Source organism: Durotheca rogersii (assembly GCF_024521655.1).
Source record: "Durotheca rogersii strain YMJ 92031201 chromosome Unknown GGS23scaffold_1, whole genome shotgun sequence".
NCBI classification, from domain to species: domain Eukaryota; kingdom Fungi; phylum Ascomycota; class Sordariomycetes; order Xylariales; family Xylariaceae; genus Durotheca; species Durotheca rogersii.
In genome coordinates, this window is record NW_026251232.1 from 1,387,053 (window position 1) to 1,405,631 (window position 18,579).

Below are 18,579 nucleotides of genomic sequence, written 5' to 3' on the forward strand. Positions count from 1 at the left end.
GTAGCGGGCGCTAGCTACTCTAGTTCCTGCGCGCATCGAGAGGAGGAGGGCGCCGTGGCGGCTCCTTGGCGGCTGAATCTTCTCTCCTTGTCGAGTCGCCGCGGCGCTGCATTGCTGTGTGGTGGGGTGGGATAGAGAGAAAAAGAGTCGAAGCAGTGAGGCCGTTAGGGTTTAGGCCGGTTGCGCTGCCCTAGCTGGGACTAGAGATCTGAGAGACGGGTAAGCTGAACAAGATGGCAGATGGCAGATGGCAGATAGGATCGTCTGAGACGATGACAAGAGGTGCGTTACGTAAAACGAAGACGCCTACATTCTACGACTTGCAGATGTAGTAGGCTCATAAGGGCTGATTCCGGACGTGATAAGGTGTTAGTTCACTCTTATTTCTACCTATATAGGTATATAAATACAAGCCCCTCTTTTCGATGCTGCTGCGCGTTGTGCTGGTTAGTGGGTAATCTACAATGATGGAGCAGCCCGTAGGGTCGGTATTGTGTTGGTAGATATGAGGTATTATCACAGAATCCCAATCCTCGCTTGGCTACCCGAGAGGAAAAAACACAATTCCGAATTTGGTAACGCGATAACAGACCCGGGTACGATACGCCATTCCCGGGTCGTGCCGCGTGTCGGCCCGGCAGCTGAAGCGGCCTCTAGATGTCTAGCCTCGAGTGACAGAGACGAGACGCGGCATTAGGGCTCCTTTGCGGATGGGCGTGTTGGTTCTTATCTTGTCTTAGACTAGCCGCTGAGTCGCACTAGGACGACGCTTACCCCCCCATTGAAAGGTGCAGTGGCTCGTCGGCGTTGGCGAGGATTCGTGATTATTCTTGATAAGGGCACGGAAAGGCAGAGAGGCGGACGATCTCGCATCCTTGCGACTCCTAACACGCTTACATGGCATCATCTTCGCGCTGACGTCGTATCGAAGGGCGTAGAGGATGATGCAACGTCTAGGCGGTTGCAAGCATGGGTTTCGCCGGCGACGATGCCTCAATTTCGCGACTGGAGGTTAGAAGCGACACATTAGGCGGGCGGGCGTGTAGAGGCGACAAGAGCCACTTGTGTATGCTCTCAAGGTATTGTGGAGCTGCTGGTGGCCCTCCGTAGTTGGCATTGCGCATTGCCCTTGGCAACTCTCTAGCTGCCTCATATCCTCCTAAGAAATCGTCATGGCGTGTCTTGGTGATACCTTATATTCTTAACGCCGCTGGGCTACACTAGGTATGTCGCAAGTTACGCTCCGTGCGAGCCACCCATAATAGTCTTTGAGCATGGCTAACCGAAAGCGCGGGGATGAAAGCAGGGGGGTAGGAACCAAGGTAAGACTCTCGTGGAGCTGTAGTACACGCAGCGAGGATTCGTAGGTAAGTGGTTGCTGCTTCTCGCCTAGTTGGTATACCCCGTGAACATCAACGGACAAGCGTGGATATGCCATTCGTCCGATGGATGATGCTATTCAGTGCCTGAGATCCGGGGCGCCACCACGGCAATGGCTTTTCTGACGTCGGGTTTCATTCGCTGAATAAACCTCTGGGTTACTGCTTATGGCCATACTCGTTGCGCCAAGCTGCTATCTTGCCGGGACCGTTATCTCAAAGATGCCTGCTCCGTGTTGCACATGAGCCCTTGGCAACAACTCGTGACCTTCCGCCGATCACTTCGTTCGACTCGTTTACGGACCTAACGATCGTTAGTTTTGAGGGCCGGGCTCACGGGTTACCAACAACATTGGCTTCCCATGCCCCTGTTCGACGGCGACTCACACACAGCTATCTCGCAAGTCCACGATTGGCCTTCCTTCTCATCCAATGCACGCCCCTCAGTTCCGTCTACTCGGGTCCTCACCACGGCGCTGTTCACCGCCTTCTGGGGGTTCTCCCTTATCGTCTAGGGCCTCCTCCTTCAGCAAAGTCTTCTTCACCAAATCCTAGCCTGCAGCGCAATGCAGAGTGTGTATTCGGAGTGGGCAGAAACCTGAAATAAACCGTTCCCTGTGAATTTTTGGCTTAGCTACATATAGATGTGTATATCAGCATCATTCGCCTGGCGGTACTGGGACGTGCTCTCGAGTCGCCTTCACAACCTGAGAAAGCGGCAGGGCCATGCTAAGATCTACCCCACCAGTAGATGACCTCGTAGAGTCGATCCGCAGTGTTCGTGGGGATCCGCATGCACGGCGCGCATATCGACCTTTCCGCTGGTAACCCCTTGCGATGGCGTGCTGAGTCGGGCTTAAGCATTGGCTGATTTGTCGAACCCATGGTTTAAAAAATAGGCGTAGATCTGCCTCTGGTCCCCAATCTGGTGTCTGAGTCCTCCCGCAGTCGACCTTTAATGCCAATGAGTAGTCGTTATTAGGGATGAGAAAACAAGGGGGATTGGCCTGTCAGAGCACAACCTGGAGGCTTGGCGGAGGTAGGGGGATAATCTTACTCTACGTACTGAATTTACCACAGACATAATACCGACCTGATAACCTAGAGAGGTACGCCGTTCTTGCGGGCCGACAGTCTGTGCCAGCTTGGTGATGTGGGTATCACATGCGCAACACAACCAACATTACTTGATGTTGGGTCGACGCTCTTACCTATCGAGCCCCCATCTCTTATGATTTCCCTGTGCCGTATGAGGCTATACCCACCCTGGAGAGCCGGAGGTGCCACACCCTTGGACTGGCGGGTTAAGACGTGGTCCCTGTGCCAATGCGTAAGTGGTCCTTCTGCAAAGAGAGCCCGGCAAGGGTAAGCAGTTCAGAGCTAGCAAACCAATTCGATTGTTACCTTGCATGGTCCCATCTATGTATTGCATCAATAGTACTTGGCCTCGTAGTGCTGCGAACCGACAACCCTGCACGGCGACTCGGCATGACACCTCACATCTTTCGACTTTCCCAGCTCTGAAAAGACCGACTTGGCACGCATATCCCCCGATCCCAGGAACAAGGTCGCCCACTTACTCTCTCAAAGACTGCCATGGTGTAGAATCTTTCGGTTGAGGTGATTCGTTCCAAGATAGTCTACCAACCACTGACGGGTCTGGTGATAACCCTGGGGTGAAAGGGTTGCGCTAAGATTTGCGACCCGATTACGTGTATTCGGCATAGACTCAGCAACTAATACCATCTGGTGGGGGGGGAGCTCAGCGAGGGCATCCGCGTCGCATTGGAAGGATGTCTCGGACCGCCCCTGAGGCCGACTTGGGCACCTTTCGTGTTGCTACCGCGCTATGACGGAACCCGAAGAATGTATAAGTATTCTCGGACAGGGACGATCTTTACAGTTCGTTCGTTGATTCTTCTCACCTGTATTCTATTTCTGAAGGGACCCTCACCATATCTTGCTCTCCATCATGGCGCCTATAGACCACTCTAAGCACGAGAAGCCCACCCAGGTGTGGAAGTCGCTGGAGGACGTATGTCTGCCCGCTCGGAGCTATGACATCGAGTTTTGGTGGCAGGTCACAGGCTACCACCTGGCGAAGATGGTAGAGGCGGCGGGCTATCCTATTGAGAGGCAATACGAAGTACTGCTCTTTCATTACCACTGGATCGTAAGCACGCCCGCGTTGCGCCCCACAGCGACGCCATGTTATCTAACGTTCGCGAAAGGTTCCTCGGCTAGGACCGGCGCCTGGTGCCGATGGTCTTCCGAAGTGGAAAGCTCTCATGGCCCATGACGGCTCGCCTCTGGAATACTCGTGGAAATGGAACACGACAAACTCGTTACCCGAAGTCCGTTACTCGTGGGAACCTTACAACCCGGGCGCAGACTCGACGGCGAACCCACGCAACCACGAAGTCTCCCTCGACTACATGAAGCACATCTCGAAGGTCGTCCCGCAAGCAGACTTCACCTGGGCGCGCCACTTCCTCTCCGAGATCGAAACGGGCGACCGGCCGACCTCGAATTTTCTCCACGCGGTCGAGTTCCACCGCAAGAAGCCGTTCGACCTGAAATCATACTTCCTACCGCGGGCCACTAAGCTCCTCGAAGGGGGAGACTCTGGGGTTATGAAGGAGTGGGATGACGCCGTCGTGAAGCTCGACCCGAAAAACCCTACCCGCGAAGTGCTGAGGAAATTCCTCAAGACCAATCCCGAGGGGCAAGCGTTATCACCAGTGTACGTGACAAATCCTCTTCCTCCCCTTGCGTCTGTTCCCCAGTGCTGCCGGGGGGGGGCTCCCAGCCAGGGACCCGCTCGTCGGAACGCACGGAGACTGAAGCTAACACATTGTTCGTATCATAGTGTCCTGGCCATGGATGACGTGTCACCGAGCAAGTCGCGCCTGAAGATGTACTTCCTCACGTCCCACACGAGCTTCAAGGCGCTGCGGCAGATCATGACGCTGGGCGGGCTCGTCGACATCCCGGAGGAGAGCCTGCAGGAGATCCGGTCGCTGATCACGACGATCCTGGGGCTGCCGGAGGACTTCCCGGAGGACGCGAACACGCCGGTGCAGCCGCCGATCGGGAAGTCGTGGGTGGAGACGGAGAACCTGTTCGAGTGCTTCGTGTACTTCTTCGACATCGCGCCGCAGAACGGGGTGCCGGACGTCAAGTTCTACCTGCCGACGCGGCGGTACGGCCCCGACGACCTGGCCATCGCGCACCGCACCATCGAGTGGATGAAGGCGCGCGGCCGCGGCGCCTACGCCGACCAGTACCTGCAGATGATGGAGGCCGTCGCCGAGCACCGCGGCCTCGAGAACGGCAAGGGCCTCCACAGCTTCATCAGCTACCAGGTCAACAGGAACGGCGAGCCCGACATCAAGACCTACTTCACCTCCGAGACCTACCACCCCACTCGCTTCACCGGCAGGGACAACACTACGAATGGCACGAACGGCACGAATGCCACAAACGGCACGAACGGCCACGCTCTATGAGACGGACGATGAGACGGACGTATTTTTGCTAAGGCTTGAACCCTCTATCTAACAGCCTGTCGCGTCCAGGTATAGTTAATTATATAGATACCACCCATGATTAATCACAAGTTTCACGTAAGAGAGGGACGACTTCCTCCCTACCCCCCATGAACAGCTGTGAGTATGTACGAACGAAAAAAAAAACTCGTTCCGTTACATAGTTTCTCTCACTACCAAGAAGCTCACCCGGATGATCGTGTCTGCAATGCACTCCGATTACCGAGGGTTACCAGTGTCCACAGGCTATTAGTGAACCCTATGTAGGGGACAAGTCTGCCTAGGGGAGGGTTTGCCCTAGGTAGGTACGCGTTTGTTTTTCCCTGTGGAGAGGGCCGATTCCGGGTGCACGTGTATGTGTTTTTTTTCCCTTCCCCTTTTCATTTCCTTATTCGATCGCTGATATCGTGAGAAGGATCGCCTAGCTGCGTGCGTATAGTAGGTGTTAGTTGATCCAGCCTATGCGTACCCTCGACTTTCTCTTACCGGGCTAATATGATGAATCGTACTTTGCCATGCCGTGCCGTACACGTTCCGCCTCGGATCTAACCACATATGTGCTGAGATACTACGTCGTTTCCAACAAGGTAGCATCTACTATGCCTGTTTGTCTCTCGGATAACCCGGTTGAGGGATGGCCCATGTAAAGGGGCAGATGGGGGAAAGCAGGGGGGGGTGGATGCGGTCCTACCAGGGACCATCACCGCCCCCACGCTAACCTGCGCGTTTGGGGTCTCATTGTCTTGGTGTCGTGTAAATTTCTCATCCTATCCCCCTCCTGATAATATATGCTTTTTCCAGTCGACCCCTCGACCGTGGCTTTGTTGCGAGAAGCGAAGGTAGAAGTAGCCGTGGCGTTGATGGTGTGTCTAACTCTCGAGAACATTGTCTTGTCGCCTAGACAAAAACAAGTAAAAAAGAGGTTGTTTCCGTCCAGACTGGCTCTCGGAGTGGAGAAGGTGGTGGAGATGACACGGGAGAAGGGATAGATACGTAGGCGAAGGCAAGGGAGCCTTGAAATTGATAGGCACCTTATGTCCTGGCTGCTCATACATGGACGTATAGTACGTAGTAGTCTACACGTATGTGAGCATGTGTGTAGTATCGTAGGTATGGGAGACAGCCATACTGGCGCCACTGTGGCTACTAAAGCTGCTGACTCTCGTTCCCCCCTCTCGCGATGTGCTCATACATGACTCGTCGCGTTACACGTCGGCCAGCGAGGACCGGAATGAAACGCCACGCTGGAACGTCTCTCGTTAGGTACACCCTTCGCGTGCCCGACACATGGGCACATGGTAGCGAGCGCCTGCGCCACGTGCGGCGGCGCGCTTTGGCGTTTTTTACGTCGACGACATCCCGTCGAACAACCTGTATACTTACCGGCCAGCCACAGTATCGATGTTGACCTGACCAGAGGGATTCGCATCCGCAGAGCCTATCATATAGGTCCCAAACTTGTGGAGCTTTGCTGGGGAGGAGGCATGCTCGCGCAGGTGGGCTCTGCATGTCAGCTGCGTAGGGAGCTATATATACCTATATTATATGGGAATATGCGTATCGGCCGCCCAATATGGGTGAGGTGCCACTGGATAAGAAGGATTGGTCTCGGGGCGTATGTTGTTGCGGGGTGCGCTACTTCGATGCACTTTAACTTGACAGAGCTGTCATGTAGACTTACTGGTGCCTCCCACTCATCATTCGTAAGAACACCACCTCTTTACACTCTGTAGAGGTTAGAGGCAGATGGGTGTTACCGCGTTCGTACGACAGTCCGTTACCGGCCACATAAAGTCTGGTTATGTAGAGAGTTATGAGGCCCCACGTCCAGGCGGAAAGTGTGGGCACCTACATGTCCCTACGACGGGTTCGTCGGCAAACACGCAGCTATATAATTAAGAGATAGCAAGCCGATGGCGAGTTCAGTGGTCGTCATTCAATCCTAAGTCTCCCGGATCTACCGGTATAGCCTGCCGAGAGCTACTGAGAGCTCCGCTGTCCAAATAGCACAGCTCGTCCGGGTTGCAGAGCCGTGAAGAAGCTTGGTTACTAGAACTACGCCCTCCCAATGCAAATACACCATGTTCCCGTGTAACCGCCTTACCGCCTTGAATTAAATGACATATTGCACAGGCAAGGAAGGCATTTCGAGCCGATATAGCGGGTGCTAGTGGGCAACCTTGACACCCCGCATCCGAGTCCCACGGCTTAGTTCGTGGGTATGGGGTTGGAGTAGCCGAAGACATTGTTCGGGTCCCACTTCTTCTTGAGCGCGATGAGACGGGGTAGCTTGTTGCGGCCATAGATCTGCTCGGCGGTCTCGTCGCCCCAGGCGTAGTTCACGTACGCCGACAGCTCCGGGTAGCCCGACGTGGCCTGGAAGTCGTCGCGCAGCTCCAGGCCGAAGTTGTTGGCGATCTCGCTCAGCGGGTTGTCGAGGCCCGGCCAGCGCATCTGGAGCATGCTGCGAGTTTGGATCGTTGCGTCAGCTGGGGGCTACTTGTCGCATGGGGTTATGGGGTTAAAGGGGGAGGGGGCGACTCTTACAAATTGCCCTTCGCGTCTCTCCAAGGGTAAGCCGTGGCGCCGTCGGGGACGGTGGACACGGCACCGTTGTGGAACGTCTCGAGGATGAGCCCCGAGGCACGGGCGTCGGGGTATTTCTTGTAGAAGGCGTCTATCTTGTCGAAGGCCTTGATATACGTCGGCGCCGAGAATTTCCGCACGTTGAGCGTGTGGATGCTGTGGATTCCAGCCTTCGTGTCGCAAGCGGCCTCGATCAAGCCGTTCATGATATTCAGCGGGATCTCGTGGAACGGGATCTGCTGAGCGCGTGCGACCGGCGGGTTGAGGTCGAAGAACGGCTTGAGGAGCTCGCGAGCCGGCGTCTCAGGGCCGGTGTAGATGAAGGTGCCCATGATGACAGTCTTGAAAGATGCGCGTAAGCGCCCAAGGTCACGCTACAGTATCGGGTAGGTGTGAAAGGGAAATAAAGGGGGGGGGGCAGAGGAGAGTTGTCTAGACTTACCGAGTTGCTAGCAGGATCCCAGAAAATAGCACTGGAAAAGCCTAGTTCCGCGGGCCGGTTCTCGAATTTCTCCACAATGTTGAAATACTGCTCCTTAAAGGTGGCTGGGAAGATCAGGTCGGCGTAGAAGACCTGTCCGCCGTTAATCTGCTTGGAAAGCTTGTAGGTCGCCGAGGTGACGATACCGAAGTTGGCCCCAGCGCCCCGAATACCCCAGAACAAGTCTGGGTTCGACTTCTCCGACGCTTCGACCAGTTCGCCCTTCGCCGTGACCAACCGCACGGAGACCAGAGCGTCAATGACCAGGCCAAAAATACCCGACATGTATCCTATTCCGGCGCCAAGGGTAGAGCCGACGAAGCCGGTGCAGCTGCAAGCGCCGGAGGCTATTCGCAGCATCAGCACTATGAGGCTATGCCACTCAGCAGGGAGTATCAGACATACGCATCTGGTAGCCCGCATCGCGAACAAGAGGGACGACATCGCGGATCTTAGCACCGCCACCGACGGTGACGGTGGAACTGGCCTTGTCGATCTTGACGTCCTTGAGGCTACTCAGGTCGAGGGCTAGGCCGTCCTGAAGCTTGGAGAAGGTGGTACCATAGCCGTGGCGCCCTCCCATAGCGAGGAACGGTATCTTGTTAGCCGTCGCGATTTTGACCTTGATTGTGCGCATAGCGCATACGATTAGACCATAGATTCCCATATATGCGGAAAAAGACCCTACTTACGACCTGAATCACCTCTTCCTCACTTGACGGCGTGATCACCGAGGTAAAGTCCGGACTGCCGTAGGCATTCCACCGCGTAGTCGCGTCGGTAAAACCGGCGTCGTCCGGGTAGAGAACAGTGGTCTCAGGAGGCCACGATACATTCTTGCTCGCGAGGGCAGATGTCGCTTCCATGGTGACACAGGCCAGGGCCAGGAAAGTCTTCAGCGACTGGTGCTTCATCTTGTCGTCAATACGCTGCTGATAGCTTCACCTCCGAGATGATAGGATGGAAGAGAGCAGAGGGAGGGGGGGGGGGGGTGAACTTACTCGAGTTTATAAAAAAGTGTCTCAGACACGAGAGGCTTAGTCTGATGCCTACGCCGGTTGTTCAAGGGGTACTTTCTCGAGCCGGAAGTTAGCCCCTTAGACTATTGAATACACGTAGATAGCTGGCCGTAATTGCTAGCAGCGGGTTGTGATGCCATGCTATTATCCACATCGCTACGGGCCATCGGACATTTTATCATCCTTATCGATGACGGGGCAGGCTGCCCTGTCAGCGTCGATGGGTCCCCCGCAACGTACGACGGCCGGTTTCCTGCGTCGTCGGCGGCGCCCTTAGCAATGCGGTCGATTCTTACCTGTCGACCAACAGCATAGATACCTGCGCTGCTGTAACATGAGGTGGGCCACGTACTGCGAGGGTTACATGTCCAGTAGGATGCGCAGCACATGTTTATCCCTGCCATTTCGTGCCTGTGTTAGTACAAATGCGGCAGCTAATTACCAACTTCGTCGGGAAGCTTGGTCGCCAACACTACTAAACCACGTGCGGTTGAAGGATGCTACCGAGTTGCGAAGGATCGCGGGCTTGACGCAAGAGGTTTAATCCTCGACCCCCTAAGATGCTTGGGCCGCCGGGTGTGGATATTGTGGAAGCGGGTAGGGGAAGATGAGTATGAGCCTCGCGGGAAACTGCCTGAAGTGAGCATTTCCAGGGGCTTTTGCGATGAGGATCGCGGGCCGTCGCGACGCGCACTAGGACCATTGCTCTCGACTTCGCTTCATGCGCCGGTAGCATCGCCGGCAGTTCTAGCTCATCGAGAGTCGTTTACGATCGTTTAAACCCGTTTGCTACCTTTGCTGAGAAACTTCGTATATCAAAGTGTCCCCCGTCAGGCCTCGGCTAGAGAGCGTTCTCGAGAGGCTCTATAACTAAGCTATAGAGATAGAAAGTAGGCCTAGACGCACCCTGAAGTTTGATTTCAACGGCATAGGTGGGGTGATGAGTAGAGTCCCCAGAAGCGAACGTAAAATCCTACCTGTAATTAATGTAATTCATGCAGTGCAGATGTGTCTGCACGTACAGAGATGGATGTCTAGTGTGCCATGCCCTTGGCCTTCTGGCTCTATTCGGACCGCTTACTTCCCAGCCAGGGATTATAGGTACATACAAGTGCGCGACGTCGCTTTCGGATATAAGAAACTATTGATCTGTCCGAGACGCGACGTAGGCAAGTAACGGAGAAGACTACTCGAACGGATAATTATTGCTGCGGGAGGGATGGCGAACTAGGATAGCGAGGGTATTGATACTAGCTTGTTCTAATACCCGTCCCATGCTCGTTGTTCTCAGCTCGATAATGTAACCGTCGCCTCGTGTTACCAGTTACGCTGAGGATGTAAGCGTGCTCGTGTTTATCGATGTAGGTATATTTTCGTCATACAGCTCAACTAACATATAGGCTATGGATATTAATATATCCTGGGTATACTAAGATCGTGGGCGGGAGCCTGTCCGCCAGCTATACCTATTAGGTGGTTGTTTATACAAATGCCCCGTTCCCGGCGATCCCCCGCAGTGGCCACCACGCAATCGTATTCAGGGTTCCAGGGAAAAAAGAAAGAAATCAATCCAGTGCGACTTAATGGCCTTGCTCTACACCTCGGACCACCTTTTGCCATTCGCATTACGGTTCGTGTCCCAAGGATGCTGGCGCATGTAAGCATCGTCGGGATCCGCAATAGTTTGATGCGTGATCGTAGTGACGTGGGTAGTCCGCCTGATCCCTTCATCGTCCTGCTGGGGTCCCTGTTCTACGTCTCGCGGGCGTTCGGATGCTATCGCGGTTGCGGGTTGAATCGTCGTCAGGGGCACCTCGTCTATTTCATGATAGATGCCCTTCTTAGGCTCCTGATTGTTCGAGGCTTTCCACGATGTGCCGGTGCTGGTGTTCTTCGATGCTGCTCGTCCGGAAGACGGGCCCGTGATCCTCGACCCCGTCAGCACCGCCTTTCCTGTCAGGTGCTTGATGGCAACTGGCGCGGTGGGCATGCAGTAGATCAAGATCCCAGCCGACATCTCCGCAATGCACCATAATTCTGTGCTGCCAATGTTGTAAGTGCGGTCTGGCTGGGTCGCGAAGGTAATCGAGACGCCGATCCGTAATCCTGCAGAAAGGCATGCACTAAAAAAAAAGCGAAAGCGCTCACGTCAGAACGGGGCGGTGATCACGAGTTTGGAAGGAGATATCATACAGTATACCCAATGCGAAGAGCACGGAGACGCCGAGCTTCTTGCGCCAAGATAGGCGGAGACTCCAGATGACCTTCTGTGGCAGGATTAACGCAACCGTGTCGAAAACGAGATTGATGATGGGCGCAATGTAGACCGTAGCCAGGGCGTTGAGGCAGGTTCCTGGGATGAGAGGATTCCAAAACTTCTCTCGCGGGTTGCACGCGAAGATGACCATGAACATCATGATCATAGAAGCAATGAAGTTCAACCACACTATGGCCTGTCCTACCCAGAAGAAGGCGTTGCGAGTCCCCTGAGGGACGAAGATGCGAATCCACTGAAAAATGATCGCCCCCTTTATGGTCGCTATTGAGATATAGTAGGGCACAATGACAACGGCGAAATACTGGAGACATCAGTTAGTAACAACTAGTTGCGAGGGGCTGCCGGAATACCCACGTAGAGATAGTCGGGCACCTCCCGGAGGCGGAAGTCCCACTGGTGAACGAAATATCCGTATTTTATCGTAACCTCGTACATGTATGCGATGAACACGACCCAGCCGACCTACGCGGGTTATATCAGCATAACGCCGGAAGACTCGCGGCGCGAAAAGAAATGCCTTACAACGGAAGCCAGCGCCCAATCTAGAGAGGTTTCTATTAGCAGGTCGGCATGCGAGGTGAGGGTTCGAAGTAGAGTAGTGAACGTACAATCTTCAAAGCGAACCTTCTTGAAATGGAATACTTTTGCGTAAACCGTGAAGCAGATGAATATCGTGCAGATGATTACGCAGGAAGCCATAGTGCCGTGAGCGATGGCATTTTCGTTTGGTCGGAACTCGAAGTTGGGTGTAACGCCGGGCGGCGGTTGAAGGCCCGGTCCGTTGAGCAGCGCCTCCCGCGTCTCGGGCGGCAGCTGGTTGAAAGCGATAGCCGGATCCTCCATGATGGAAGTGACTGCACCCTTTAGAAAATGCCGGTTGTCGAGTACTCCACTGGCGAGAATGGGTTGTTGGTAACACCAGCCGTCTTGGTCGCGTGGCGGCTACGGGGGTTTTACTTGTGTTGGAGCGACGAGAGTGGCCCGGTCCGATAAAGTCCAGCAGGACCGGCCGCAGGCGGCTTTAAGGGAAAATGGCCTATTTGGTTACGGCTCCGATAACCTCATGACATATGTAATATTCGCTCGGGATACGTAATATAGCGGCTGGGGTGGCTTGAATGTATACGCAGGGACTTGTAACCCTCTGCGGACGATAGGGTTCCCCGAGCAATCCTCGATCAGGCGCGGGGGTGGGTAGTCTTGCCGTAATATATCTACATGTGGATATACTACCTGCCGGTAACTCTGCTTAGCACTGGGACGTCAGGGGACAACACAAGACTCTAAGAAACCATGGCGGAGTATATGAGTAAGTTGATCGCCATTCTAGCGGCTATCCTACGTGCTGAACGATGGCATACATTACATGCATACCTGCATGTAGAGTCTAAGCCTACTGGCAGTTATGCGCGGCTGGCATGGCACGTATAAGTCAACCTGGCCTAGCGATCCTTCACTAGGGTCTAAGGACGGATGGTTTGGACGGCAGCCGAGAGTGGAGAGATGGGGAAACCTCCCGGCCGTGTGCGAATCAGGCATTAACCTGCCATCGGACTCCTACGAAGCGCCCATTATTATCTAATTCCGTATACTACCCTGGGCGGGATCACACTGCGCCGTCTTCTGCCAAGTATCCGAAGGCGTGCCCGTGGTAGTATCGGTAGGTCGCAATGGCGTAAGAGGAGCAGGGTAAAACCGAGAGAGTATTAGATCGCATCCTGCCTGCAACAGAGCGATACGTGGGTCTTGTACAGGAATCCTTCGAGCGCGTCAAATGCCGGATTCGGGAATCACCGTCGGCCACCTAGCCCAAAGAAGAGGGATAGTCTCCAGGAAGAACAATACCTAGATAGCAACATACCTGGGCGGTCTTAGCAGCTTCCATGATATTGGGAGGATTTCCGTGGGCTCAGTGGGGGTACTACTTATAGCGTAGATGTCCTTATTCCTGAATATAGCTAAGACTGCGGCTAGATACACAGGTAAAGCTTGCAATGTGTAAACTGACATACAATGTGGTGCATACGTACATAGATAGCATCACATGCAAGGGTGTCGGAACCCGGTAACAACATATGAGTGTTGTCAAAGCGCCAGCATGTGCTGCAACGGGGATACTTAGGATCTTTTTCTATTGCTTACTATGCTATCGTGCCCTTACGGTATCCTCTCTAGACGTTAGTCCTATATGAGTTCTCTTCCCTAGTGCGACGGCAGTTGCAAAGACTCTATTATTCCTACCGGCTCTCCCGCCCCTCCATCGCGTACCTAGATGCATACGAGCAAGCAGAGAACATGCCATGAAGAAGCAAGAAATGGTGATTTTGTTGCTCCGTAACGGTTAGATGGAAAGGGAATAGCGCCCGGTACTCTTGGCGATCTTGCCTGGGATGTCGGAAGCTAACGAGCGGGACCTAGTATCCGTATGGAGTGATCTATCTGCTTGGCGGTCAGGTTTCGCTGCAGAACCGTCGTGCGGTCACCCGCCTAGCTTTCCTCTTCGCATTGGGTTTGTAGTCGTTGATTATTTGTTAATACTCTCACCGTGCTCACTGTGCGTCGTCGAATTCAGAGGAGAGTCCTGTACCAAACTCGCTTCTACTGTCTATATCGGGCTCCCTGCACCTACAGTTAACAGTATGGATACTTCTTCAGGTAGGGGAGACCGACTCTAGCTTTTGGTTTTTTTTGTCAAGGCTAACCTTGATGCCCGCCGAACTGCCCGGTCATGACAAACCACCTGCATTGGTCAGAACCTTCAAATCCCAGCGTAGATCGGTAGCCGCACGGACAGTGGACTAGCACCCGTTCAGGGAGCTGGCTATCCTTTAGCCAGGCTTCCTGGCTGGCCATGGATCGCGTTATTCTTGAATGATAGCCTAGAGTATTGCTGCCTTGTGGCCAAGTATCACGAAATAGCAGATCCGGGCGAGAGGACCACCTTCGGTAGGGGATCTGTCGAGACGGGAGGCTACGTGACTACATAACGAGGTTTAATAGCCTTTAACACGAAACGATGTCACTACGTCGCTTTACGTGCTGCGTATATATTTCGCCTTTTAAGTACAAGGTCCCTTGATGATTCTGTAGCACTAATATGCCCTAGAGCTGCGCCGCTGTTTATTTAATGGAGACAGAATGGCACGGGGGGCCGTGCTGCCGTGCAAAAGAGCGTCGGTTTCCGAAACGCCCACCCGCTAGCTACAGGAAGTTGAAGATATTCTTCGCTGAACCAGGAACTGCTACGCAGCCCTGCTTGGTACGCCGTCGATTCCGGCCTGTCCTCAAAGGAATCAATCCGCTTTCAGGAAATTCAATACAGCAAATCTTTGTAAGCGACCCGTCACCAAAATACAGAGTATGACAGTGGGCCTATGTGGAGTTAGATAACCGAGGCGAGAAAATGATCGGAAATGGAACGGATTTGGGGGCGACGTCATGTAATACATATATGCTGAGGTCAGGATATTGTGCATACTCTACAGCAGGACGGGGTGCAGAGAAAATGATGACAATGATGGCGTCGACAGAGAGCCGCGAGCGCAGGTACCCTAGGACATGTGTTCACCTTCCGGCATAACAATCTTCCAACCGCTAGGTCCTAGACGGATCCGAATTACCGTACTGCCTCACGCTGCTACTGTATTACGACCATATCTTGGCAATAGTGCCAGACATTCCATCGTTCACGATGGGACGGGTGTGTGGCAGAAATGAGACTGAGTGAAGAAAGGTGATTTCACCATTACTGCATATCATGCGTAATGTAGGGCCTGCCAGCTAAGCAACGCTAGGAGTTCGGCAGAGTAGAGCGTCTAGAATTATTATGTAAAGGGAATTTGTGAGGTTCCCGAATCAAGGTGATCGTTGGAGACTAGAGACGTGGAGATGTTTGCGAATCGTTGAATACGCATTAGGAGAGGCATGCCCAATGTAAGAACCGAGCGTTGATCATGATGGCTAAATGAGAAGGTGAAATAGGAAGGAAAGCCACAGCCAATGTCTACCGATTAACCAGCCCTCCTCTATTCTAACTAAGGTACGGGTCTCTAAAGAATTTATACATTACCTCGTCGAAGTGGCAGTGATTCCACCGACTTCGGAGCCAGCCTCGAAATCTCATTACAGTAATGGCGAGAAAGCGGACGCGGATAATTCGGCACCATGCGCCTCGGAGTTGAGAAGGGCCGAGGAGCTTGATGATTACTAGTGTATCTCCTAGGGCAGGACATGCATATTGCGTGATAGTAGCCTATGTTAATTGCTGATTTCCAAGATCTAGGTCCAAGAAGAAGAGGTGCGTTTGCAAGCATAGTTAGGAGAAGCGATAATGGGGGAGAATTATGCAAATCTAGACTACGATGGGCGTTGTTGGTATAAACAGACAGATCCTCCTCATCTGGTTACGTACGATGTGGCTACATACAACTTCCTCAAGGCCGTAATGGGCGAGGGAGACTACTGCTGTGAGGCGCAGAGCCCCGCGTTGGCATCAACAACAATAAGAAGGGAGCAGACGGTAAGGACAACCCTTGAAAAGTGCTGTGCGGTGTATGCAGATTGAACGCGTCACCCTCAGATAGGCTGGTTGAGGTTTTACTTCAGTCTGAGGCTCTCCCTGATTAGGCTATTGGTTGCAAATCTCCTGAACGGGTTGTATTTGACTTTACCAACTGGGTTAGCTCTGCTTGTTAATATCTTGGTGGTTGGAAATGTTCTGACTATCCATACAATGGATCATTTAGAATGATGGACACGTTATATTCGAACTAGCCCCTTCTCAAAGCGAGGTTATTCTCGTTATACCGCTTCCATCCTTCACGAAGACTATGTCTGCGACCGAAACCCGGGGTGTTCAGGACAAGAGGTAAAAAGAAGGCAAGTCAACAAAGCCTAGTATGCGTCAAATTAGGTCTGTCACAAATCACCCCCTTGACCCCGAGTTCCGGAGGCCTTAGTTTCGGTATTACATCTGCATAGGTAAAGCGTTCTCAGACCCTCACGTGGTATTCTTTGCGAAGCTGTCCTAGCATGACCTGTAGATGTGCCGTTCCATACTCACCCGTTTCTAACTCGTCGACGCTGCCCCATCGCTGCTTTAATAGGCCAATATACTCCCATAGCTTGAAGCGGTATAGGAAGCGGTAGACAGCAGCGTACGCGCTGTCGAGGGAGCCGACGATCCACGCGTGATGGGCGCTCGACGCCTCACCGACAATGTGGAACTTGCTGTCAGCGGCCGGCCGCGTCAGGTACGGATACAAGTTGCTAAACTGGCCCGGGCCGAAGAGCGCAAATGCACCTGCCGTTCGCGGGTCGTGCGTCCACGAGTACGCGTGCTGCATACCTATATACGCCGCCTTGATCTTATCGTACGTTGTGTGCTGCGCATGTAGTCGGGCCAGGTTCCGTAGCACAAGCTCGACCAGCTCGTCCTCGCCTGGGGGCTGCTGCGACCCGTTGACGAGCGAGCCAAGGCGGGACGCGTCTTGCGACCACGTGTACGAAGCGAGTAGCACGGCGGGCTTATCGGCGCCGTCGTGGAGGTTATACGAGGGGTAGACGCAGGTGCGCAGGGGCAGGTCGGTCGAGGCTACGCCTCCCTGCGTGATGCCGCAGTCGACGATCCACCACGGATAGCTAAACTTGAGGGCCACCTTGACCGAGTCGTCGTAATGCAGGCTGCGGATCGCGTCCTTCTGAGACGGGTGCAGTTCGAGGCTGCGCAGGTCCATGCGCCCCAAACATCCGAGCGAGGTGGTGTTGAAGACGGTGCAGTATCCCCCGCGCGGTGCCGCCTCGCCGGCGCACTTGATCAGCATGTTGCCCTCTTCGTCCGAGTTGCGGTTGATGGAAATTTCCTCAACCCGCTTGCCTGTCTGTATACCGTTGCTGAGCCCGCGCGCCATCGCGTCTGTGAGAAGTGAGGTGCCTCCCTCGATGCAAAACCATTCGACGTCTCCCTCGGGGTTGTCAAAGTCAAACGAGTCTATGACGCTCTCAGAGAAGGCTTGATCGAATAGGTTTGTCGAGGTATCCTGGGTCTCCATCCATTGAATAGAGAAGAAGTCGTAATGCCGCTGCTCTCCGTCGGGCCCGCCTCGTTTGAGGAATTCCCTGGTGCTGAAGTCATCGACGGCCATGAGTTTGATGAATCCAAGCTCAAAGTCGGCGGCAAGCGCTTTCTTATATGGACCGAAAGCCTCTTCTAACTTTTCAGCTACACTATCGACAACATCGTCGGGTACGGAGCCACCGTTTTGACAACTAACGTGGTACGGGTCCCATGTATTCGGCGTGAAGAGGCGGTCATTAAACAACTTGGGACAAGCCGGCCCGCCGTCCATGTAATAAGGAATCAACGGCATTCCGGTGCGCTTAAAGAGGTCGAAGGTGCGGTGCATAATACGTATATTGGGATATCGCATGGCGCCGACGTCGTAGTAGTCGTGAGGCTCTTCGCTAAAATGGTGAGTGTACACCCGGCCGCCGACCCTAGAGCCTGCTTCGACGATTTCGTATGTGAGGTTTGGGATCTCTAGGTCTTCCAGAATCATCGCGATATATAGTCCTGCGACCCCAGCACCGACAATGCAGACCTTGCGCGAAGGCAGGTCTTCTCGAGGAGTGTCTCCCACATAATTCCGATCATGTGGTAGATGGTCATGAGTGAATGGTCTGGAGCCAAAGGAGGGGTATGGTAGTGCTCTATCCCGCGACAAGAGGGTGTTGAGTTCAGCAGCGAGCTTCTCACGGACAAGCCGTTTGGCCCAGCGGCTCTTGAAGTCAGGAATGGCGGCCCCGGCGCTCATTTCGTCACGGTAACAGCTGGTCAAGGAAGAATATCGTATGCTGGGGGAATACCAGTTGATGCCCTGGCCTGCCCTTTAACTTATACTACTCGCCTCATCACCGCCATGCTGAAGTTATCTACTTTACCATCTCTGAGTCTGCTGCCCGTTACCACCCGGCGGCGCCTTTGCACGACTAGCTAAGCATCTCCTTGCTGAGGAGGAGAGTCCGACCGTAAGCTGACATCATCGGTCTCCCGGCGGGTTGGGCTTCGCTGTCCACCTGATCCTTACAGCTCGAACTTACCTTGTCATCAATGTCTCTAGGAATCTCTTTACAGGAAATATTTTTCAAGATCGTTATATATCTCGACTTCTGTATGGCCACAGCTGTTTTCAGCCAGCCACCCAGCCTGCAGCTTGGGCGCCTATGTATTATGCAATATAATATCTCGGTAACATCTCCTCTCAGCCAGCCCTCCAGTCTAAGCCTTGGG

The 18,579-nt window shown here is 53.7% G+C and overlaps 4 protein-coding genes across 4 annotated transcripts; 1 reads left to right on the forward strand and 3 right to left on the reverse strand.

The window, feature by feature from the left end:
• The first annotated feature begins 2,871 nt into the window (after positions 1–2,871).
• GGS23DRAFT_544554 (aromatic prenyltransferase) lies at positions 2,872–5,459 on the forward strand. The gene is made up of 4 exons (XM_051514909.1): positions 2,872–3,552; positions 3,611–4,122; positions 4,249–5,352; positions 5,437–5,459. The coding sequence occupies exons 1-3, from the start codon at positions 3,352–3,354 to the stop codon at positions 4,886–4,888; spliced, it is 1,353 nt and encodes a 450-aa protein (XP_051376923.1). The 5' UTR covers positions 2,872–3,351; the 3' UTR covers positions 4,889–5,352; positions 5,437–5,459.
• Positions 5,460–6,523: 1,064 nt separating this feature from the next.
• On the reverse strand, positions 6,524–9,208 carry GGS23DRAFT_544560 (uncharacterized protein). The gene is made up of 6 exons (XM_051514910.1): positions 8,996–9,208; positions 8,687–8,902; positions 8,400–8,616; positions 7,956–8,341; positions 7,475–7,854; positions 6,524–7,391 (listed from the first exon to the last, which is right to left on the reverse strand). The coding sequence occupies exons 2-6, from the start codon at positions 8,858–8,860 to the stop codon at positions 7,136–7,138; spliced, it is 1,413 nt and encodes a 470-aa protein (XP_051376924.1). The 5' UTR covers positions 8,861–8,902; positions 8,996–9,208; the 3' UTR covers positions 6,524–7,135.
• Positions 9,209–10,367: 1,159 nt separating this feature from the next.
• On the reverse strand, positions 10,368–12,558 carry GGS23DRAFT_544565 (uncharacterized protein). The gene is made up of 5 exons (XM_051514911.1): positions 11,900–12,558; positions 11,814–11,833; positions 11,646–11,753; positions 11,207–11,592; positions 10,368–11,136 (listed from the first exon to the last, which is right to left on the reverse strand). The coding sequence occupies exons 1-5, from the start codon at positions 12,132–12,134 to the stop codon at positions 10,608–10,610; spliced, it is 1,278 nt and encodes a 425-aa protein (XP_051376925.1). The 5' UTR covers positions 12,135–12,558; the 3' UTR covers positions 10,368–10,607.
• A 3,366-nt stretch (positions 12,559–15,924) lies between these two features.
• On the reverse strand, positions 15,925–18,253 carry GGS23DRAFT_544568 (uncharacterized protein). The gene has a single exon (XM_051514912.1). The coding sequence runs from the start codon at positions 18,101–18,103 to the stop codon at positions 16,283–16,285; it is 1,821 nt and encodes a 606-aa protein (XP_051376926.1). The 5' UTR covers positions 18,104–18,253; the 3' UTR covers positions 15,925–16,282.
• Between the last annotated feature and the right edge of the window lie 326 nt (positions 18,254–18,579).